The sequence below is a fragment of the Leuciscus leuciscus genome (assembly GCF_965113295.1).
Source record: "Leuciscus leuciscus genome assembly, chromosome: 24".
NCBI classification, from domain to species: domain Eukaryota; kingdom Metazoa; phylum Chordata; class Actinopteri; order Cypriniformes; family Leuciscidae; genus Leuciscus; species Leuciscus leuciscus.
The window spans coordinates 12,073,638-12,098,614 of NC_138723.1; the positions used below are offsets into that span (position 1 = coordinate 12,073,638).

General features: G+C 37.8%; 2 protein-coding genes across 6 annotated transcripts in view; one reads left to right on the top strand and one right to left on the bottom strand.

Moving 5' to 3' along the window:
- Nucleotides 1–960: 960 nt before the first annotated feature.
- smarcad1b (SNF2 related chromatin remodeling ATPase with DExD box 1b) lies at nucleotides 961–23,342 on the bottom strand. 3 transcript variants are annotated; one of them, XM_082158398.1, is made up of 23 exons: nucleotides 23,220–23,342; nucleotides 16,779–16,902; nucleotides 15,316–15,478; nucleotides 15,169–15,217; nucleotides 14,901–14,998; nucleotides 13,392–13,490; nucleotides 13,217–13,295; nucleotides 11,852–12,270; nucleotides 11,562–11,758; nucleotides 11,367–11,457; nucleotides 11,151–11,250; nucleotides 11,005–11,064; nucleotides 9,346–9,421; nucleotides 8,846–8,981; nucleotides 8,518–8,649; nucleotides 6,883–6,978; nucleotides 6,558–6,675; nucleotides 6,352–6,467; nucleotides 5,052–5,240; nucleotides 4,599–4,717; nucleotides 1,561–1,743; nucleotides 1,353–1,468; nucleotides 961–1,269 (listed from the first exon to the last, which is right to left on the bottom strand). In XM_082158398.1, exons 1-23 carry the CDS (start codon nucleotides 23,242–23,244, stop codon nucleotides 1,208–1,210), a joined length of 2,847 nt encoding a protein of 948 aa, XP_082014524.1. In that variant the 5' UTR covers nucleotides 23,245–23,342; the 3' UTR covers nucleotides 961–1,207. The 3 variants fall into 3 exon arrangements, with proteins under 3 accessions (XP_082014524.1, XP_082014523.1, XP_082014522.1); XM_082158397.1 differs by lacking the exon at nucleotides 23,220–23,342 and adding an exon at nucleotides 19,121–19,536 and having other exon boundaries at nucleotides 16,779–16,881; XM_082158396.1 differs by lacking the exon at nucleotides 23,220–23,342 and adding an exon at nucleotides 19,121–19,536.
- kcnn2 (potassium calcium-activated channel subfamily N member 2) overlaps nucleotides 23,319–24,977 on the top strand; it is a 39,778-nt gene continuing 38,119 nt past the window's right edge. For all 3 annotated transcript variants that reach the window (XM_082158406.1, XM_082158404.1, XM_082158405.1), the window contains exon 1: nucleotides 23,319–24,215. In XM_082158406.1, coding sequence (XP_082014532.1) covers nucleotides 23,433–24,215 — 783 coding nt within the window. In that variant the 5' untranslated portion in view covers nucleotides 23,319–23,432. The remainder of the gene's footprint in view (nucleotides 24,216–24,977) is intronic.

Sequence of the window (24,977 nt, forward strand, 5' to 3'; positions counted from 1 at the left end):
CGTCCACGCACTTTCGTCAGAGAGAAACTCTTCAGCACAAATTCATAATAACGTAATAATAACTTGTAATTTCTGATAAGACCATTCTAAATGTTATGTTATTTTAATTATTTTTATTGTATTTTTGCTAAGACTGGCTATATCTTTATTTAATATGTAATTATTAAGTCTTTCTCTTATTTTGTTAATGCTGTGCAAATTAATATATTTGTATGTTCGGGTTTTCACTGAACGTCAACAACTAAAGATACCGTGAATTAAATAATTAAAATGTGCAGTTTAATATTTAGATTAATGTATCTTTAGCAGCACTGGTTTTTGATACATGCGTTTTGGTTTTTTCAGAGACCTGAATATTTTTTTTCTTCTTCCAGATTTCATCTAAGTACAGCGTCACACATGCTGTGGTATTATTTGCAGCGTTTTTATTTAAAGAATTTAAATTGTATCATTTTTTGAAAGATTTTTTTTTTATGCTGATTGACTCATAATGGGTGTAAAAACACATTTTGTGTCTGCACCTAAAAATATCTTCAAAAGGTTTTTGCAGCTATGCCATAGATAGGATAATCATTTCCCCAAAGAGCTTTTCAGTAAAAGTATTTTTTTTTTTCTGAGTTTGAAGAATATTTCCTTTAATATAAAGAACTTTTTGTGTGATGGAAAAGTTCCATGGATGTTAAAGATTGTTTATGGAACCATAAATACAAATAAAACACCTTTACTTTTGAGAGTATAGCCTAGGTGAATTACTATGAGTGACTTAAAACTTTTTTTCACGAATCAGTGTTTGGATTTGACTGGCCCAATGTTGTCCATTACATTTAAAAAAAATGGAAATTGACTGTGACCTTATCTGAGATGCAAAGTCGAGACCGAAACCACAAAATCAAGACTAACTCCAGAAATAGCAAATAAACAATTTATTTGCAAAACAAAAATTCATTAAACAACTTTTTTTTTTTTTTTATTCAAACAAATGCAGATTTAAAACTCCACAAACACACAAAAAAAATCAAACAAACACAACAACATTACAGTATTTTTGCCAAGTACAGTAGAAAAGTAAACATCTGCTCATTTGCACCTTACATTTTTTCAGGTGTTGTAGGAAAATGCAAAACTTAAATGTGCTACAGCACTTCTTTTCATTCAGATTCAGTCAAGTGTCACGATATTACAGTACGTTTGTTGTCTGAGCCAGATTTCAGAGTCCAAGAGAAGCTTTGAGCAGCGAGGTCATGTCATCAGGTAACGTGTCCTCTTCATCTGGAAGAACCAAACATATATGTATTAATTTTACAACAAAACACTGGTGAAAATCCCTGCGAGTTTCATTAAAGTATTCTCACCCTCCTCAGTTGCAGTTGCGGTCATGTGCTGCTCCAGTTTGAGTTTTCTTTCTCCAATCCGAAGCATGGCGTCCTCTATGGAGTCCTTACTTATCAGCTTGATCACCTTCACCGTCCTTTAACGGGACACATGCACTCAGATATAAAAGCATGAGGACAAAACACCACTTTAACAGCAGCAAAGACACACATGTTCAATGTCTCTTACTTGGTTTGTCCCACCCGGTGACAGCGGCCCTCTGCCTGTTTGTCATTGTAAGGGTTGCAGTCGATATCGTGAAGGATGACCACATTGGCAGAGGTCAGGTTAATGCCCAGCCCTCCGGCTCTGGTGGACAGCAGGAACACAAATATGTCCTGGTCTGTGTTGAACTGGTCAATCAGCCCAATTCTGTAAAAGCCCAGTCAGATTTACAGTTACTGTCCATTTACTTAATTGGCATTTAGAAAATACTCTGTGATTTACAAGTGAAAAGGTGATTTACAGTACGCTAACAGTAGCAATGGTTCCTATGGATAATGGGCTTAAGTGCTTTGGCCAACAAAACAATGGTGGTGGAACAGGACAGTGATCTATATGAATAAAACAGAATAAGTGTGGTTGGTCACACATTTTGGTAATACTTCCCCTTTACATCCTTATCACAATAATTCAATTAAGGTGGACATCTACCATGCATTATATGCACAATATATTGGTACCATACAGGTTATCAACTGATATTTGTAATATTCATGTTATATTCATATCTGGTATATTTTAAAGTGCCCCTGTTGTGCTATTTTAAATGTTCTTAATTTAGTTTTGGAGGTCTCCTACAACAGGTTTACATGCATCCCTGGTCCGAAAAACGTTAATTTTGTCATAATATACATTGCAGCATATTTTCTCACAGTGTCTGAAATGGTACGATAAAGGATTCGTCTCTCTAAACCCCTCCCTTCCGAGAGCCTGCTCTGCTCTGATTGGTCAGATGACCCGGTCTGTCATGATTGGTCTACTCTGCTCTGATTGGTCAGATGACCCAGTCTGTTGTGATTGGTCTACTCTGCTCTGATTAGTCAGATGGTCCAGGCTGTTGTTATTGGTCTAGTCTGCTCTGATTTGTCAGATGACCCAGTCTGTCGTGATTGGTCTACTCTGCTCTGATTGGTCAGATGACTCGGTCTGTCGTGACTGGTCTACTCTGCTCTGATTTGTCAGATGACCCTGTCTGTCGTGATTGGTCTACTCTGCTCTGATTAGTCAGATGGTCCAGGCTGTTGTTATTGGTCTACTCTGCTCTGATTTGTCAGATGACCCAGTCTGTCGTGATTGGTCTACTCTGCTCTGATTGGTCAGATGACTCGGTCTGTCGTGACTGGTCTACTCTGCTCTGATTTGTCAGATGACCCAGTCTGTCGTGATTGGTCTACTCTGCTCTGATTGGTCAGATGGTCCAGGCTGTTGTTATTGGTCTACTCTGCTCTGATTTGTCAGATGACCCAGTCTGTCGTGATTGGTCTACTCTGCTCTGATTTGTCAGATGACCCAGTCTGTCGTGACTGGTCTACTCTGCTCTGATTTGTCAGATGACCCTGTCTGTCGTGATTGGTCTACTCTGCTCTGATTAGTCAGATGGTCCAGGCTGTTGTTATTGGTCTACTCTGCTCTGATTTGTCAGATGACCCAGTCTGTCGTGATTGGTCTACTCTGCTCTGATTGGTCAGATGACTCGGTCTGTCGTGATTGGTCTACTCTGCTCTGATTAGTCAGATGGTCCAGGCTGTTGTTATTGGTCTACTCTGCTCTGATTTGTCAGATGACCCAGTCTGTCGTGATTGGTCTACTCTGCTCTGATTGGTCAGATGACTCGGTCTGTCGTGACTGGTCTACTCTGCTCTGATTTGTCAGATGACCCAGTCTGTCGTGATTGGTCTACTCTGCTCTGATTGGTCAGACAGACTGGACCGTGTACCAGGACCATCAACAGGGTGATTGGTCTCCCTCTTACAGCGCCTGTCGGAAACAAAACGCCAATCATATTTAAATTTCAGCTCTGGAGGCTTAATCAGCACTTGTATACACAGTGCAACAGTAATGATGGCGTAGACTCGAATCAATACTGTAAAACCTGAGTCCTCATCCTTTGGAAGTGCATGCAAAGTGGATCTGCTTTCAGAGTGCAGAAAACATAATTTCCTCAACATGCCAACAACATGAATAAGAATTATTCAACATCTACTTACTTAAATGGGTAGCAGTAGGTTTTGAAAAACAGTTAACCCTTAAAGAGCACAATCTCTTGATGAACACATGTACAATACCATTCAAAAGTTAGTAATGTTTTGTTTTGTAAGAAATTAATACTTTTATTAAACAAAGATGCTTTAAATTGGTCAAAGGTGATAGTAAAAACATTTATAATGTTACAGAATATTTCTATTTCAAATAAATTATGTTCTTTTGAATTTTCAGTTAATAAAGCACCAAATCATGATATTAGAATGATCATGTGACACTGAAGACTGGAGTAATGATGCTGAAATTTCAGCTTTTATCTCAGGAATAAATTACATTTTACAATATATTAAAATAGAAAATAGTTACTTAAAATGGTAATAATATTTTTTAATATCACTGTTTTTACTATATTTTTCAAATAAATGCCTCCTCTGTGAACACAAAAGACTTCTTTCAAAAACAATAAAACAAATAATCACAATAAATGAATAAAATATTAGAATAAAAATCTTAGAATAATTATCAGTAGTAGTAGTAGTAGTATACATTTTTTATAATGCCCATTTTTCCATTAAATGGGTTATAATATTCTAACATCAGACTGTGCAAAGGTCAAATTATCAAACAAAACAGCTTTTTGCAAACAAAACCCAAAACAAAAACTCATCCACACCTGCCAAAACAATAACAGCACAGGTAGAACACAAAACAAGATGGCTCAAACATCATTTTCACACAACAAAACCATGAAATTAAGACCGACAAAGTCTTCAAGGACACGGATGGAGAACCTGAGTGTCAGTGAAGGAGACACCATCCTTGATTTACGACAGCTGTGACAAGACACAATAAACATCAGGTCCACCTCATCACACACTGTCAACATCACCGCGTTCACTCATTCCTGTCATGAGTCTGGACTTGAGTCGATGCCAGAAGGACATTCATGATGATGATTTGGAGGGAGGAAGGGTGGATTCTCACGACTCCTATACTGAGCAACATTGGACAAGAGTGTTTACCTGTCACTCATGGGTGTTGAACCGTCCAGCCGGATGTATCTGTGCTTATGGTGTCTCAGGAACACCTCCAAAATGTCAAGCATCATTGTGAACTGGCTAAACAGCACCACTCGATCACCCTGGGGGAAAGAGAGAGAGAAAGTGACCACACTGATGGAAATGAGAGGATGAAATTCATTGTCTGGAAAAAAGCAGCATGAACATTCTGCTAAATGTCTGCTTTTGTGTTCCACAGACGAAAGAAAGTCATACGGGTTTGGAATATGATGACGTCTACTGTGTGCTTTACTTAAAACCAAGTACATTCTTGCTTCTATAGTTAAACGTATGCAGTATGGTGTAATTTGGAAGTGCATTTCTCTGCACAGGTAAATAGCTTTCATTATACTCTGAAGGGTTATTGGAAATGTAATTTGGTCTGCGGAACATAACAGGAATCTGTTTTCCCCCAACCTTCTCCTTCTGGGAGTTCAGCAGCTGTGCGAGGAGGCTGAGCTTCCCCGAGTCCAGCAGTGTTTCTGTGTCGAGTTGGTATTCCTGCAGTGCAGAATACTGCTGAGAGAGGCGGTGTAACTCAAAGTCTGAGAGCACCTCCATGTCCTCTTTGATGAGAGCGGGATCTGCGTCACGGTGACTCGGCTCCTGGAATGTTTCAGCCAATTAAAGGTGAAGCACACAGACTCTTCAGATAAGATACACGTGTAACAATACAAGATGTTGTATACAGTTATAGATGGCAACCTAAAAACTGCAATCGCAATAAATATCTGCCCTAATTGTGCTCATTCCCTGCTGCGGTTCTTTATGAAAAACTGAGTTAAGACTGGCCAATATTTCTGTTTTATGACCTATACAAATATTTTCTGGATTGTGTATGACCAAAATGCGGAACCAATTTTTTGAATAACTAAATCATCATTACACAACAATAAATAAAAAAAATCGAATTTTCAAGAATATTTTATTATTGTTGTTAATAATGAGTATTAAAGAATTGATAGAATTAATTAATTATTATAATTATTGTCCACACAGCTGTTTGTGGCCAATAATAATAATATTAATAATACATAGTACATAAAATAAAATATTATATTTTTATTGTTGTTCAGTAATTGTTTTTGTTGTTGTATAATCATAAAAAATATTATTTATTTATTTTTCAACCACTGACAACCATTGCTCTGAAATGTATTAAAGGCATACTTTCCTCAGCAGCTTAATAATAATAATAATAATTAATCAATAAAAATAATAATTAAAAACTATTTATACAAAATATTATATTTTATATTGTTGTTCAATAATTGCTTACACTTTATTTTAAGGTGACGTAGTTGCATTGTACTATCTCTAGTAAGTACTGAGTAATATTAATTAACTACATGTACTACAGAGTTGTAGTTACGGTTAGGGTTAGGGTTAGTTACTTGTAATTATGCATAATTTACTGTTATTACTATAGTAAGTACATGTAGTAATGTGTAACTATGTCACCAGAGTTACCAATAATTGTTTTATAATATAACAATAATAACTGTTGTATAAACATTATTCATATTCATAAATAGTCCTAATAAATGGATGGTTCTTGGATAGAATAAGATGGAAACGATAGTAACTTTCCATAGTGAGTTCAGTTACTTAAAATCAGCCAGAAAATGTAAGAATTCCACCGATTCCGTCTGAACCTGATAAGAACCTAATATGGGCTTGATCAACATGTAAAACTTCATATGAAAATATCTCTGACCTTGAGCATGAGTTTGCTCATGGCTTTGAGTTTTTCTGTGGTGTAATACTGCCGATGAAGGAGCGGATGGTTGGACATCTTTCTCAGCTGCATCATCACATTGGTCAGCTCACGTTCTGCAGACAGACATTGTTAATAAACTCTGGTTCACATACTGTATACTGAAGCCAGTACATTTTACAACACCATCTCCCTCAAATACATACTTTCTCTATTACTGGAGCGCTTCAGTTTGTGGAAAAGAGCGTTGTAGAGTTCCTGCTGCCTCTCGGACATGGCACAAAATTCAACCTGCTCCTCTTTGGCAGGCAACTGCTTCAGGACCTGTCGAGCACATCATCATCTGTCAGTCAGTGAACCACTCGAGTGCCCTAGAGTCACAGAGGGTCGACATGACAAGCAAAGTGCCTCATCTGCTTGTGAGACTGAATAATGCATTTGTGATGTTGTCCAACAGATTTCCACATTGGCATGCATTCTGAAAGCACATGCATTATGCAAAATGCTTATGGACTATGCATGCTGATGCACCTCGCTCTTCACACGTCTCAGGATGAAAGGTTTCATGATGAGCTTGGCCTGGGTAATCCTGTCCCTCTCAAAACTGCTCTGCTCCTCTGAAGATTTCTGGTGGAGACAGATTAAAGAAACATCTGGAACTACATTTTTAAATTTACTGAAGACAATTGGAATGGTGCTGGTCTTGATGCTTGGGTGTCTCTAGGGCATGGCAAAGCATCGCTAAAGTGTTCTGGATGCTTTCTAGGTCATGGCTAGGTGGTTGCTAAGGTGTTCTGGGTGCTTTTCTCTAATTCATGGCTAGGTGGCTGCTAAGGTGTTGCTAATGTGTTCTGGGTGCTTTCTAGGACATGGAGAGGTGGTTGCTAGGGTGTTCTGGGTGCTTTCTCTGGAGAATGGCTGGGTGGCTGCTAGGGTGTTGCTAGGGTGTTGTGGGTTCATTCTCAAGAGAATGGCACGTTGGCTGCTAGGGTGTTGCTAGGGTGTTCTGGGTGCTTTCTCTGGAGAATGGCTGGGTGGCTGCTAGGGTGTTGCTAGGGTGTTGTGGGTGCATTCTCAAGAGAATGGCACGTTGGCTGCTAGGGTGTTGCTAGGGTGTTCTGGGTGCTTTCTCTGGAGAATGGCTGGGTGGCTGCTAGGGTGTTGCTAGGGTGTTGTGGGTGCATTCTCAAGAGAATGGCACGTTGGCTGCTAGTGTGTTGCTAGGGTGTTCTGGGTGCTTTCTCTGGAGAATGGCTGGGTGGCTGCTAGGGTGTTGCTAGGGTGTTCTGGGTGCTTTCTCTGGAGAATGGCTGGGTGGCTGCTAGGGTGTTGTGGGTGCATTCTCAAGAGAATGGCACGTTGGCTGCTAGGGTGTTGCTAGGGTGTTCTGGGTGCTTTCTCTGGAGAATGGCTGGGTGGCTGCTAGGGTGTTGCTAGGGTGTTGTGGGTGCATTCTCAAGAGAATGGCACGTTGGCTGCTAGTGTGTTGCTAGGGTGTTCTGGGTGCTTTCTCTAGAGAATGGCTAGGTGGCTGCTAGGGTGTTGCTAGGGTGTTTTGGATGCTTTCTAGGACATTACTAGGTGGTTTCTAAGGTGTTATGTGTGCTTTCTTTAGAGAATGGCTGGGTGGCTGCTCGGGTGTTGCTAAGGTATGTTGGTTGATTTTCAATACATTTTTAGGTGGTTGATTGATTAAAGTGAGACCACAAACTCAAGTAAGCCCTTGTGCTAAACTTTTAGAAAGAAGAAAACAAAAACAAAATAAATCTTCTGAAGCAAAAAAAAAAAAAAAATCTGTGCAATATTGGATATCAGCAGATATTAGAGATTTTAAATTGATCTGTATTGGTCGATTATTGAATTTAAACTGGCAGATATTGCATATTTCACTCTGCATGCAAATTTTACGCTAATTTTCTTTAGTAAAATGAATATAATTTTTTTTCAGATTTCACATTATAAAGTTAAAATGATACAACAGTTTTTGTATTAAAAACAAAATTGGATTAAACTTTAAATTGCCCATAATTATAAATAAATATCAGCAAGAATTTTAATAAAGGTGCATCCCCTAAAGAGGGAAGACTGCTTTAGCAACCACGCCCGCTCTTACTTTGAGAAATAAGGTGGATAAAAGATGGACGTTTAGGTGTGTGCAAGTTCTACCATGGAGAACATCTTGGAGATCTGTGAAGTGCTGCTGGAGAACATGCTGGGCATGATGAAGTTGAGCAGGGACATGAGCTCGAGTAGGTTGTTTTGCAGTGGGGTTCCAGTGAGCAGCAGTCGATTTTTGGCCTGGAGGAACACAAATGGAGGAGAAACCTGAGTGCCTGAGGGGGCAAAGGCAGTTTAACCCCATCTGGGCCGCACACAGTCCTGCTTTTACAAAAACAGACGTGTGGCTGTAATAGAGCTCAAGGCATTTATTCTTAATGACCACTGACACGTTGCTATGGACGACAGCTATACATGCAACTTATAGGGATCTTACGTTGATGGCCATGAGGTGTCGGTAGCGCAGCGAGTTCATGTTCTTCAGCAAGTGGCCTTCGTCGAACACGGCATACTCCAGCTTGAGCTTGCAGAACAGGTTGCGGTCACTGTTATTTCCAATAGCCAGGTTGTAACTGTGCACAAGAGACCATTTAATGAGCTGAGGTATTAAGGGGCAGGACATGAGGCACAGCCATGTTTCATTACCATAAATAATGAATGGGACAGGGTCATTTTACTTGGACCTTTTCACGTTCACTCAAACGCTGAGTATTTCATCATTATTATGTCTTTAACAAGGGTGCTTTTTTCTATGCTAGCTTCACGGTTTGTGGTTCTGTGTGTGTAACAAAGTTCAAAAGATACACATTTCCCCAGAAGCCTCATGCTTGGTACCCTTCTCGGATTTGCATGCAGGTGGTCTATGAAGGATATGACGCCTCGACTCTTTCTTCAAGGGTTCAGGTCAAGCTTGAGAGCTTGAACTTCGATACTCACGTGGAGACAATGATGTTGTAATCCACTATTTGATTCAGAATCTCGTAGCGCATATACTTGCGATCCTCGGCAGACCCTACCGAAATAAATCAGTTAGATTGACACCAACATTTTCTTTGAAATTTTACATTAAAAGTAAAGTGTGTAATTTATTCATGCTAAAAACTATTTCCATCAAGAAATAATTGATGATGGGCCGTTGAATTATTAGAAAAATAATGCACACTCGAGGTGGTGATGCAGAGTCAATTATTCCCCTTATACTACAGTTACCACTCCTCAAAACATTGTTCAGATGATGTATTTCAAGACATTTGTCAAGCTTTTGTCCTGAAAACGCTTATGAGAGATTAAGATTAAGCATATGCGATAACCTCGGTCTGGTGCGTCTCTCAACAGTGTTTGGCAGCAGCGTCTCTACTAATAGCGAAACTGTAAGTTTATCTGCTCCAAGAACAGCATCTTTATCACCTCGCTAGTGAGAAATGCCATTTAGCTTTTACGTTTTTAATCTATTTTACTGATAAAATCATCAGAGCAGCGCTGACGACACGTTTCTGTGTGAGTGTGTGTCCGTACTGTAGGCCTATGTTTGTGCGTTTGAGTGGGAGAGTGGGAGAAAGAGTAGCCTACGTGCTTTTCGTACATAATAAAATGTATTTGGTGGCAAAAAACATGGACATTATGTGTGGTATTTATCCTATTGTCTACTATATTTATTTGCTTGGTCAGTGTCGTTGTGGGTTTTGGTTCTTTTGTTGTTGTAGGCTGGAACGTATGTAGTGGAACTACTTTAGCTGATCAGATTCAAGCCTTCAACAGCCCCGTAGTATAATATATATATTAATTACACGGCTCTGTGGAATACTTGATTCTGATTGGTCAATCATGCCATCCAGCGGTAGGTTATTCCCAGATAACAACCGCTGAAAACAAATAACGCAGGCTCATCCGGGATACTGAAGTCAGTAACGCTATACGCTTGTTAGGAACCTTTTTTCTTCGTGGAAGTTTTGCATTTGGTGAGCTAATAAAATAATAAAACTCATTCAAATCAATATTTTGGGTACAGTTATTCAATTATGCCATCCAGTATCGTGGACTGACTCACTCTCTCTTGTTTCATACAAACGCAGCTGCTGCCATTTTGTGACTATTTTTTTGTAAAGTGTTGGATAATAAGAGACAAACAGGTACGATGTAAAAAAAAGTTTAATCTGAAATCAATATCTCTTATCTCCATAATTATTTATGTGGCGAAATGCTGTGTAATAAGTGGTATGACTGTATACCGTATCTCTTAAATGTCCGTCTAGTTTGAACTTGCCGCACTAGCAACTGCTCTCTCCTCGGAAGCTTTGAGTTTAAAGACCTAATAAAATATTTAATCTCAGATCAATATTTCGTGTCTAATTATTTACTTATGTGATTAAGCAGCCGTGTAATAAGCTGGATAATGTACATCCAGCCGGTTGTTATCTCAGAATAAACCCCCTTCAGGTTGATACCTCATCAACCTATTGGGGGTTAATTTAGTTTTACAACCTACTATTTATTTATTTATATAATTACAAAATGCATTTTGTGAGTTTAGTGAAAAGCTGTTTAGGAAAAGAAATTCATGTGTAAAAAATCTGCAAAAAAGATTCTTGGTTTTACCATAATATACAAGCACTTTGAAACTGGGGCACCAAAGTTTCAGTTCCCGAACCCAATTATCTGTAAAAATAACAACAAATTAAGATGATTCAGATGGTTGGATGTTTTATGCTGATGGTTATTTAGATGCGCATTGCTCTGTTCACCAAGTGTAGAAGCAGGAACGGTGATCAGATGAGGCCCATGGTTCCCTTCCTGATAGAGGTATGCCAGGAACGAGATGGCCTGGATGGTCTTCCCCAAACCCTAAATTAAGAAAGTGCATCCTAGTGATTAAATGTGCAGTCCTTTCCATGTAATAAACATTGAGATCATATTCATAACATCACTAAATATTTATAAAAGGACTATTATTCCATTACCATCTCATCTGCCAGGATTCCACTAAGTTTGTTCTGATGTAGTAAAGCCAGCCAGTTCAGTCCAATCAGCTGGTACGGTTTCAACTGGAATCTAGACAAAAACATAAAAAATATTGAACTCAGAGAAATATTAAAAGAATCAATCACTCGACAATGAAAATGCCAATTTTTCCACAACCTGATGTTAAATCTTACGTGCTAGTGAGGATCTGGGGCTGGCTCATAGAGCCCGGGCCATTGTTCATCATTCGGGTCACGTCTTGGATCAGTTTTACCGATATCTCCTCGCACTTGCTCATGAGACCTTTAACAACTTCCCTTTCCTTCAGAACCTCCCGACATCCTGCCAGCAGCTCAATGGAAAGACCATTTCCTCTGTGCATGGCATCATCCTGAGAAAGAGATTTGCAAAAGTGTTGCTCTTTGATCATGACCTAAATGTTCTGGCAGTTATGAACAGAATGTAAAATGCACAGTTCTCTCACCAGGTCTTTCCACCTTTTAAAGGGTCTCAGCTCGGTGATTTTCTGAGCCTTCTTCAAAGAGCATCCTGCAATGAGTGTGAGCTCATCCGCAGAAGCGGTCTGAAAGAAGCTGAGGATCTCTGATTTGAGTTTGGATAGAGTCTCATCTGATTGGTCAGAGTCAGAGTCCAGTAATACATTCACCATAGAGGCCTCAGAGTCACTGCACTCCTCAGACGAGCTCACATATACGTTTTTTGTGACTACCGACTGCTTTGCACTCCTCTGAGGTGTTTTGGTCCCGTCAAGAGGTCTGCGTGGTTTCGGTTGGGGTGGGCTGGGAAGTTGGGGAACCTGAGCTTGTTGGCGGGTATTTGCGACCCGTCTGGTGCGTTTGGCAGCAGTGGATACTTGAGAGGCATCATCCTCAGACTCAACCACTAAACGTACAGAAAGAATGTAAGCTTTAGGGCAATTATGACACTTACGTTGAATCTTCGTTCTCATATGCTATCATGTTTCTATCTAAAATTCGATTAGAATTGTAATTGCAAAGCAACTAGCAGTTAAATGTATGCGAGACTTAAAATTTTACATGAGAATCTTTTTCTGGATGGAAAAAAAACATAGTCATGAGTTGACATTTTAGGTAAAATCTTTCATTTTTAATTTAATTATTTTTTTCTGTGATGCTACTGCCAAAATAAATGTCAGTACACAGTTCAAGACCAGTTATAGCCCTTGTTTAGGAAGAGGAAAAAGAGCCAGAAACAGACTGTAAAATAAATAAATCAACATTGAATTTACTAGTTCATAAATAATTCAAAAATAAACATATTTAATCAATAAATGTATTTTAATAAATATGTATATATTGCAATTCCATTTGGTGTCACTAGAGGCACAAACTAAAAAATATACACTTTACCTGTGTAAAATTAGCAAAAAAGATGCTCGGTTTTTCCATCATACCAGCAATTTGGGGCACCAAAATTACAGTTCTCAAACCCAATCATCTGTTTCTGTAACTGTGTATATCGAGTACATCTACACCCCCAAAGCTTCACAGTCCTATAGCTCGTCCTGGGTCGACATTTCATTCAGTAATGTTAGGCAGTTTTGATTTATGCTGTTGTTTTATGCAAACATACTATTCCACCATGTCATCATTGTTGTGATCTACGATGTCAGTTGTAACGCCATTCTCTGCTATTTATAACTATGAAGACTCCTCTACAGTGGCCTCATGGGATAGTAAAGTGTCCATTGGCTATTGTTTCATGAGAACTGTGTTACTACTGTCAAACTGCTTTTGAAATACTATAATACTATAATGTCAATTGCGATTTTAAAGCTATACACAATAAATACCCTATCAAACCTCACCAAGATCAGAGAACATTCGTAGTGTTTCCAAGGCATCCTCAATGAGCCAGCTGTGTTCCTGAAGCACATCCCTGAGTTCCTGTGGGAAGTCGCACACTTCAACTTTAGCCCTCAAGCTCAAACAAATATCTGGTGTACATACCAAAACGGCCAGCTTCTGTAAGTGATGACTCACATTCTTGTTCAGATGAGGGAACTTCCTCTGGAGTTTTCTCAGCATACGTTCCTGATCTTTAGATCCTGGCTCAGGCCCCTCTTCCTCTGAATCATCCATCTAATGAGACATGAGACACTGTTATGGCCCACTTCCCTGAATACTGCAGGGATGATGCTTTTTTGTAGGCCAAACCCCGGAAAAGAGTTCGCATTTTAGCACTCCGGTTTCCATAAAGTCAATGAACGGTCATTTCTTAAAATTTTACATCTTTACATACATTTTTTACTTTATTGGAAAGGTACGAAACTTGGTAAAGGTTTTGGCACTTGCTGTGTGAAAACACAAAAATATAATGGGCATGATTCAAAAAGGCTAAATGGTCCTGAAGAAAATAGTCACACTTGCATTGTTCGCGGTCAAAAATGACGAATTTCATCTAGTGGAAACGTTTGGTACTGCGCACAAACAGATTTTTACTGAAAGCTAATTTGTTCAGATATCAACCTCAAATTTGGAACACAGCTTGTTTAGATTTATGGCTTTGATTTTCTCTCAGTATAAGAGTAAAACATGTTTTGGAAAATATATATTTCATATACAAATTGAAAATAACACATTTTTCATAACAATAAATGTAAAATTGTATAACTTTTTTCAAGTTCACTTTTTTTTTTTTTTTTTTTACTTCAGCAATAATCTGCCAAATGTCTTCTTTAAAAACTTAAGTTTGTGCTTCAAAGCATTAAAGATTTATGACAGTCTAAGTTGGAGATGTCATTTTCAGGTCTATGCTCAAAAAGTGAATAATTATAACTACTGCACAAATATAATTTATTACCATAAAATCCCCTAAAAATACAAAATATTAAATAAAAACATTTATTGTACTAAAATATAGTACAATCATTTCATTGAAAAAAATTAAAATACATTTTTTGTCATTTTTGACCAACACGCGAACAGTACGGGTTAAACAAAGACTGAAAGAGTTGTTAGAAACTTGGTGATGGTGACGTTTAAGTCATGAGACAATAGTGTTGTTCGATTATAACCTATATTTAGCTTCTTACTTTTGATGATTGTATTTACGATTCAAAAGTTAATTGGTGAAGATTACCATGATGAACAAAACATGTAAGAATCGTAAACTTTTGATATCAGAGCTTATTTTGTGCAATTCAAAGGCCAGTGGAAAAATCCTATTGGGTTTTTGTCGAGGGAACCAGGGTGATGCGAACTTCTCGGCTGGCCTACAAAAATACGTCATCCCTGCAGCGCTCCATAAGCCTAGTGCGAACGCACACACCCTCGCCAGTGACAAATAGACTAATACATCATCTTGAAAAGGGATTAACCGTAACCTGGCAGTCACAGGTAGAAAGACATACTGTTGGTGTCCTTGATCGGGACACTCTCTTCAATTTAGCCTTGGTGGATTTGCAGCGGCAGAAAACTCCTTGCTGTCAGTATTGAGAGGATCAGAGAAGGAACGACCCACGTTAATCCAATGACTGTGTGTGAGCTCACCTCAGAAGCCCGCCTCTTTCTGCTGCGACGGGAGCTGTCGCTCTCCTGGGAAGTGCCACACATCTGCTGTTGTCTCCTCTCCTGGACCGAATCAGACGCTGGAAAGGAGAGCATGTCAACAAAGCTCAGCAACACACGAATCGATGCAGCAAATGCATCTTCACCTCAGACTCAGCTGGATTCAGCAATACTGAAACCATCCAAGCGATTAATGAGTTTTTATCATGGGAGCAGTTTAGATTGATGTAGTGACTCTGCTCATCTGTACCTGCTATCCCAGACGTCTTCAGGGGCGAGGGGTGCGCGCTATTGGTCACCTAAAACGTCAATGAGATGATTATTTCCATGCAACCCAAACGATGGCTGGGATGCACCCAAAATTGTCAAACTGGGTCTAGAAAATGCTTGTTTTTACCATTCGTGAGCCCTTCTGTTGTGTTTGTGGAGCTTGTGAGGTAGATCTTGTTGTTCTGTTGTGCTTCAGTCTTCTCTCCATCTTCACCACAGTTACTTCCTCCTCGTCAGACAGTGATAGTTCATCCTCAGACGATGACGCTTTTTTCTTACGCTCTACTTGCCTTGATATCAAAGTATAAAGCATACCGTATAAAGCATAAAGGCTACAACTATTTTATGAAATCATTTTCATTATCAGTTAATCTCAATAATTGTGGTTCAAAGCACAGTACATTCCATTGTGGGGATGCAAATATTTGATCAAACTGATAATAACTGGTAATGGAAAATAGTCAATAACATTATCAATTAGTCAGGTGATAGAAAAAAAAACCCAGATAAAAAAGTTGTTCAAAGCATGCACTGTATCCTGTTAAGTTATACAAATATATATATATATATATATATATATATATAAATTACAAAATATTGTTATATATCCCATTAAATTTAGAGTAAAAAAACTGCCCGCCGGGCTTGCAAGAAATTCACCGTAAAAAATATACTAACAATGTTTCATGTTTTACGGGATAGCAGATTGGTTCTTGTATATCTTACAACTTATAACTGTGTATTTCATTAAGTGATATAATGTTAATATATCATACCAATATATCAACTTGAACTACCAAATCGATACATATGGTCACTCACAAAAACGATAATGCAAAAATAATGCAATAAACATTAACTAAATAGCATAAATTTAACACAAAACACCCTAATTTACATTACTGATTACAAAAATGAGTATTTATTTATTTCAAATATAACCATATGTGATTATGCAAGGAATTGAATGTCCTTGCATTCATGAAAAAAATGAAAATTTGACAGCATTTTACAGTAAAATTACATGCTGTACTATACTGTATAATGCACTGATAAACCATTTAGTTTTCATCATACTGTATATGGTAATGTAAATTACAGTTAACCAATTAAAGTCATCATGAAATCAAAATGAACAATTCTTAATTTTGTATGGAATGTTTTAGTATTTATTATAAATAATTTATCCATGCTAATTTTTTTTTTATTCTTATGCCCTTGTAATCTTTAATTGAAATGTAATCTCTCCCTCTTGCAGAATTAGCCTATCTCTTCTCTTCTCCGGTGACGTGTTTACTGGCGTGAGGGCGGGGCAACCTGTCACTCACATGAGATCGACCAATAGCAAACCACAACCATCCGACCATCCAATCAATTCCCCAATGACAAAACTCCCGCCCTACATTGTATTCTTGTTCGAGAAGCCTTTTCACTCAGATATACGTCACAAAAGGGAAGAAAAGACTTTGCAGGATTTTACTGCAGCATACAGTGTCTGTAAAAATTACGAACATTTTTCATTGAGAGGGTGCTTTATATTATGTCATATTTACAATGTCTCAAGCACAAATACTGAAGTTGATGACTGACCTGACTGGCATCATGGAACTGCCTGATATCTCAATATCTGAGTCAGAGTCAGAAAGAGCAGTGGACAAAGATGATCCTGATGGACGTTTGGTTTCAGGAGTCTCTGGAATGATAGTGTCTGGCTCTGTTGGAATTAAGCATTTCCTTAACTGTGGCAAAATCACAATGCATGCCCTTGAGAGGCTTATTACTGTGCTAGCAAGACAACACTGCTCTAATATTCAGAGAATATACTGTATACTGCACATATGAATATATATATATATATATATATACACACAAAACTTTCTGGTTCTCAAATCTGATTGGCTGAGAGCGTTTTCCAGCCGTGTGATACTATAGGTGGTGATTTGCTGGGGGGATTTCCCCTCTCTGGTCTCAAAATCCCTGCCTGTGCTGAATTATTAATATCCCCGCTGGCTTTTATATGTTGAAGCACGTTGTGCCATTGCGTTCTATGATTATTTTGTATGAAATATTGAAGTTTATAATAAGCGTTTTGGCACACCTGGCCGAGTGGCACATACATTGTTCTAAAATCAGGGTTTAATTCTGGCATGTTTTTTCTCCTTTCTGGAGCACGTCACAAAAATGAACCAAAACTTAGTGTAATGTGCCTCAGTCAGGATAATAATTATATCTATAGAAAGCTTGACATGTAAAATTTAAATGAACCAATTCAAAATCAAATTTAATTATGTAATTCATATGAAACCAATGAGAGGTAACAGATTACAGAGGTAATCTGCTCAAAGATGTTTATGATGTGTACCAGAGCTTCCCAGTGAGGAAAGGACAAGGCATAAGAGTGAACATCTCGGTCTTGATTAATTAAAATATAAAAATGTATAAAAATATTCCTTTTTAACCCTCTGGTTCTGTTCGCATGTCGTGTATTTTAGTTTGATAATGTTTTTTATTTCATATTTTGTATTTTTAGGGGATTTTATGGTACTAAATTATATTTATGCAGTAGTTATAATCCATTTATTCACTTTTTGAGCATTTCAAAAACATCCCTCTTTTTCACAAAAATAGGTTATATATAATCGATTAATCGCATCTAACATAAAAAGTCTTTGTTTACATAATATATGTGTGTATATATTATTATATTTATATATGTTATATAGCCTAAATATAAATCATATATGTTATATATATATATATATATATATATACATACAGTACCAGTCAAAAGTTTGGAAACATTACTATTTTTAATGTTTTTGAAAGAAGTCTCTTATGCTCATCAAGCCTGCAGTTAAAAAAACAAAAAACAGTAATATTATGAAATATTATTACAATTTAAAATAATGGTTCTCTTTTTTAATATATTTTAAAATGTAATTTATTTTTGTGATGCAAAGCTGAATTTTCATCAGCAAGTACTCCAGTCTTTGGTGTCTTATGATCCTTCAGAAATCATTCTAATATGATGATTTGATACTCAGTTATTATCAATGATGGAAACAGTTGTGCTGTTTAATATATTTTTTTGGAATACTTTTTTCAGGATTCATTGAGTAAAACGTTAACAGCATTTATTCATTAAAACAGCATTTATTCAAAATAAAAACATTTCTAACAATATAAATCGTTACCATCACCTTTTATCAATTTAACGCATCCTTGTTGAATTAAAGTACTAATTTCTTAAAAAAAATTGTTATTGTTCCCAAACTTTTGAACGGTAGTGTATATTGTTACAAAAGATTTCTATTCTAAATAAAAACATTTCTTTTTAACTTTTTATTCATCAAATAATCCTGAAAAAAGTATCTCAGGTTATAAAAAAAATATTAAGCAGCACAACTGTTTCCAACATTGATCATAAATCAGCATATTAGAATGATTTCTGAAGGATCATAAGACACCAAAGACTGGAGTACTTGCTGATGAAAATTCAGCTTTGCATCACAAAAATAAATTACATTTTAAAGTATATTTAAAAAGAGAACCATTATTTTAAATTGTAATAATATTTCATAATATTACTGTTTTTTTTTTGTTTTTTGTTTTTTTAACTGCAGGCTTGATGAGCATAAGAGACTTCTTTCAAAAACATTAAAAATAGTAACGTTTCCAAACTTTTGACTGGTACTGTATATATATATATATATATATAAAAAATCAATATTTATATAATATAAATCAATATACATATAATAAACGGCGATGACGAATATTTGCATTCACTCAAATTAATGCTCTTTTATTTAACCATTGTAGGATGACCAGTAATAATAAATAAAACATTATTAAATCATCATCATTCATTATGGAAGCGAATGAACAGGCTCTTATCTCAAGTTCATACTGTCAAACTTAACACAGCCTACCCGATGGATCCACATGATGTGAGGATGCTGACTGTCCTTTCTTTCTCCTCATTGTTCACTCTCTCTTATGCGTTAACATCAGCTGAATCCAGGTTCTCGCATAATGCCATGCAAATCAATCGATTCAATCGATACAATCATTCGTCGCTGCCCGAATTCACTATCTATCAACTGTAACGAGCTGATTTTTTGGACAAGAGTAGCATTACTCTCTAACAAAGCACGGCGAGCTAATGAATGATTGCTTTGTCAATAAACAGCCTCGCATCGGCTTCGGTCATCGGTAATGACCAGATAACCCTGTTTAACTCGAACCATTTCTATGCACGTTCTGAGTCTTTGGGATATTTCACAGGCTGTATTGTGTGTCTAGAGTATTTAATGAATGAAGACAGCGTAATCATACGCTAGCCGGTTGTAACATCTGTAACTACGGTGGCCGTGAAGGTACGCACGTGTAGTCACAGTCGACCGAGAAAGAGTATAGCCTATGAACTTTAATACACTAAACTTGTACTGTATCTTAATTTATTATTATATATTTATGTATTTAATAATGTATTTACATACATACTTGTAGTGTAGTCAAATAAAGGGAATAGATAAACCAAAATGAAAATAGTACTTGTTTCATCCGTTTGGAATAAAATAAAAATGATATAAAATGTAAAAATAAATTAAAACATGAGACATAACTGAATTAAACTGACAAGAAACTCGTTTCCTATGGGAGAATGCAGCAGTACACAGAACCATATGGCTTTAATAACAGCATGGGTTGAAACATGCAGTTACAAGTAAATCGATCTCGTTTCCGAGCACATCCTGTCATTTTCCTTTCGTTCAAACTCTGTCTCCGTGATGCCCGACTGTGAGCAGCTGGTGATTTGATTGACAGCAGTCCTGTGATCTCGCTTCATAAAGATGCATGTTGGCAAGAGGCGAGACAACAATAACAACCGGTGTTCAGAGCTGCTGACGCTGCGAGGTGACGTGCTGTGACTGCGGTAACACTGCAGCGACTCTTTCACGAGTGCTGAGATTCAAATTATGGCTTTACATAAGCGGACTGATTCTCACTGGATCTATATAGACACCGTTTTGTTGAGCAGACGCATGGTATTTCATTGAAAAGGAACCCGCTGTTTAATCACTGAGAATGAACCAGTTTGGCTTTGACGGGAAAGTGTTGAGATATACTTATTTGCTTTCACTCCATTTGTGGCGTCCTACTGTTTAAAATGTCCGTCTCGCGAGTAAACCAAGTGGTCAGATGCACGTGTAGGCTACTGTCACTACTGTGACTAGTGGCGATTTTTATTCATCCCAGTGAATCGGATCTTTTGAATCGGTTCACTAAAACAATTCATTCAGATACTTTCTGAAGGTAACATCATTACAAGTGAATGGCTGCATCCGATATCACATAGGCCTACTTCCCTAATCCCTACTATATAGGTTAGTGGGCGAAAAACAGTATGTGACAAAAGAAGAATGTCAGAATTCACAGTTCTCATAAAGGCGTAGGCAAAAAGTACCCGGATGACCTACTACTGGCGAGATTCTGAAATGTGCGTACTATGGACACTTTACAATGCCATGAGGCCACAGGAGAGGATTTGTGAATGGCTGCGTTTGAAATAGCGATCTTGAGTATAATTGTTTTGAATAAGTTATTAGGCTACTTCACAACCGCTAAAAAAGTATGTTATATTCGTGTGAAGTATGAATGTAATCTAGACAGACTACACTCACCATGTTGTCATTATCATGTGACCTAGTGTCGGTACTCTTTGCTGCACTGTCATTCATAAATCATCTGTGGCCTCATGGGATAGTAAAGTGTTCAGCGTAGGCTAGGCTACTCTTCAGATTTTTAGCTGGAAGTAGTAGGTCATCCGGTCATCAATTCGGACATACTTCATTTGTCACATACTGTTTTTCGCCTATGTCATTTTGGATGCAGCCAAAGGCAGTGAAGCGACGCAACTGATGCTGGTAGGTCACATGATAATGACAACATGGTGAATGTAGTATGTCCAGATTACATTAAAGGGGTGGTATAATGCCATTTTCACAAGATGTAAAATAAGTCTCTGATGTCCCCAGAGTGTGTATGTGAAGTTTTAGCTCAAAATACCCCACAGATATTTTTATATAGCATGTTAAAATTGTCACTTTTTGAGGGTCTGTCCCTTTAAATGCAAAAGAGCTGCTGCTCCCAGCACAGGGAAGGCAACTTTTAGCCTTTTATGTTCAAACCGGATTCAGACAAAAATGGAGGGACATGTAGGCAACATTTCTGAATGGTTATTTGATGAATTTATGTAGCTTATGTGACATCTTCTAGTCATTGATTATCATATTCTGTCATGATAATCTATAAATCGCATTCCCGGGGGCAGGGCTTATGTAAATTTTAGGGTTAGTGATGTCACTAACCCTGGAGGAATGTCGTGTAGTCCCTACCATCTGTTTGTTGTAGTCCTTAAAGGATTAGTTCACCTTCAAAAAATGTTTTGCTTAATATTTACTCACCCCGATGTCATCCAAGATATCCATTCCATGTCTTTCTTTCTTCAGTCGAAAAGAAATTAAGGTTTTTGAAGAAAACATTCCACATTCTGTTTGTTGTAGACCTTTCCAACGTGATGACGCAATGCGTGGCACATCTCAGAGATGGTACACGAGGAGCATTTGTGGTTAAAAAGTATATATATATATATATATATATATATATATATATATATATATATATATATATATATATATACACTGTATATATATATACACTGTATATATATATATATACTGTATATATATATATATACAATTTTTTAAATGACCGATCGTTTCGCGAGATAAGACCCTTATTTCTCGACTGGGATCGTGTAGAGACTTTGAAGCTGCATTGAGACGGACATTTGAACCTTCTTTGAACATTGGTATTGTTGGTTGCAATTGAAGTCCATTCTGTGTAGAAAAATCCTGGAATGTTTTCCTCAAAAACCTTCATTTCTTTTCGACTGAAGAAAGAAAGACATGGATATCTTGGATGACATCGGGTGAGTAAATTATCAGCAAATTTTTTTTTTAAAGTGAACTAATCCTTTAAAAAACGATTTCTTTAAAAGAAAATATCTCCCTTTGCTTTGAACTTTGAGAGTCGTGACTATGCAGATGTTGTTTGTGCTCAAACAGCAACATTACACACTACTTAAAGTTAAAAAAGTGAAATCATAATCAACCACCCCTTTAATACTGCACACATATTTATACTATATATATAGAACATCATTTTTTAGCTGTCACATAGTGATTACTTATTCAAAATAAGTAAAAAGAGAGTATGTGATTTCAGATGCAGTCTTTTGTGAATTATGAGTGAGTTATTGAATCCTTTATTTAATTTTTTTATTTAAAGATGTGCATGCCTACAAATCTAACATGCTCCATAGTGTTTATGCATCTTCTCCACAAATGACAACTTTAGAGATGTTTAAATTATTGCTCCATTTTGGAGAGAGGAAAAACCCGATGAATTTGACCATCAGTTATTTAAGTGATTTATAATTCATCTGCCCTCTTTCTCTGCTAAAAAATGAAATTCATAATAAAACATGAATGTATAGGCTATAGTAACCTGAAATTGTATTCCTAAGTCAAAGAATAAGTCTATAAATCATTATGATAAATGAAGACAAAATCTTTCCAAAGATTCAGAGTAAACAGACAAGGATCAGTGAGTTGTGAATGTCTGCACATTTTGATTTTTTTTTAAACATTTCAAAAGATACGATGTTCCACATATAATGTTTTAATAATTCCAATTCATCATAAAACATTAATAAAACTTTTAACAACAAGTATTGTATATGATGAACGTTGAGGATAACATTCATATCAAAGATATATCCAAGAAAAATATATTCACATATGAAAGAGGAAGAAGAACGTGCATGGTGTATAATCAATGTCCATATTTCTGATTGCTTCGCGGCTTGAAAGTCCTTGTAAGGTTTCAAAACAAACCTTCATGTCAGCCTTGAAATGCGTGATGTCCTTTCAGACCATTAACATTTGTGAATGTAAAACTTACCACGGTCTGCACATTTGAACCGCATGTTGCCACCTTCCTGCGTGACGTCAGTCCAGTTGTTTTGGGTCGTTCGACCAATCGGAAGCGCGCTCGCACTTCTACAGAAGCCGATGTGGGTCCATCCTCGCGCCAGCTTTTATCCTCCGTTCCTCATCACAACGCCCCCTCGGTAGGGTGCATGAACGGGGCTCTGCTTTAATCAGCAGCTCTGACATGGAAACCCCATTGCAGTTGCAGAACGATTTCTATCCAGAGCAGCAGCAGCACCAGCACCAGCACCAGCACTACTGCGGGCGGGAGGAAGAGCGCTCCATCAGGCACTGCACCTGCAACAACTCCTCCACCTGCGAGGATGCGAGGAAAAGCCAGCATTCGCACGGGACGCCGCTGGGAACTTTAAGGACACCGTCCGTCTCATCTTCAACCAGGCAAGGCGCTCAATACAGCGAGTTCACGCCTTCTAGTCATGGTAGTTCATCCAGACATCATCATCATCACCACCACCATCCTCACCGCGAGCTCAACCGGCAGCAGATTCGGGGCAGTCCGGCCAGCAGCCACAGAGAGAGTAACTCTTACACCCAAATAACCATGAGCAGCTGCAGATACAACGGCGGCGTGATGCGGCCGCTCAGCAACTTGAGCTCGTCCCGCAGAAACCTGCACGAGTTTGACTCGGAGTCCCAGCCACTGCAGCCAGTCTCTGCGGCGGACGCGTCCGACACGCTCGCCTCCAAGCCGGAGAATAACTCCACCACCCTCATGCCTTACGCTACGGGGGACGGAGGAGGAGGAGGAGGAGGAGGGGGTGGATGTAGCCATAGCGGGAGCAAATCGGGAAAAAAGAAGAACCAGAACATCGGACAGAAGCTCGGGCACAGGAGGGCCTTGTTTGAGAAAAGAAAGCGACTGAGCGACTACGCGCTCATCTTTGGGATGTTTGGGATCGTGGTGATGGTCATTGAAACTGAACTCTCGTGGGGAGCCTACGGAAAGGTGCGTAACTTAATAGTCCCCAAATCCTGCAGGTTACCCCCTAATCTAGGTCAGAATTCATTAAGTCGAGTCTGCCTGCTGGCGAGCGAGCGAGGGAGGGAAAACTACAAGTTTGGAAAGTGGACATATGAAGAACTGTGGCAAGGTCAAGTTTTCTGGAGAATGTTTTGCTTTGCTTTGGCATTCTATCCCTATGGATTCTATTTAGTTCCACTTACAAAAAAAAAAACTGTTTTATAAAAAGAAAATTCTCTCTAATTCTCCTCCAATTAAATGAACGTTTCTTTTATGAATTACATATTTAAGATAAACTAAAATATTCTCATATTATAATAAATATCAGCACTAAGTTGGGAAGCTCAACCAATCAAATTACTGGACCTGTTGTAGTTGAAACTCAAATTCTTAATAAGTCAAGTTAAAATGATATAGGCTACCTATCCTCAGTTTTATAGCCAATTGTGGACCCTTCTTCATGGACTTTCTGTAGAATAAATGTGTTATTCATTTCTAAATGCATTTATATTATATACTACAAATACTTAACATAATTAAATAATTGTAATATAGTTGATGCCTCTATCTATAAAAGTCCCAAAGAGGATATGCAGTACTGCAATTCAATTTGGCACATAGTTGCCAAATGACAACATTTATACATTCTCAGTTTACATCTATATATTCTATTGTAAAACAATATTAGATAGTTGATCTCTGTTAAATCAGCATGTCTCTCCCCTGTAAGGGAAACCCCAGGAACAT

Bases quoted from the DNA above. Each gene is read 5' to 3' on its own strand.
- smarcad1b (XM_082158396.1), bottom strand. From the start codon at position 19,172: ATGAGGAGAAAGAAAGGACAGTCAGCATCCTCACATCATGTGGATCCA. The intron at 13,296-13,391 runs GTGAGTCATCAC...GACTTCCCACAG, and splicing joins TCCCTCATCTGAACAAGAAT to GAACTCAGGGATGTGCTTCA. The intron at 6,979-8,517 runs GTAGAACTTGCA...TGTCTCCACCAG, and splicing joins TCTCCAAGATGTTCTCCATG to AAATCTTCAGAGGAGCAGAG.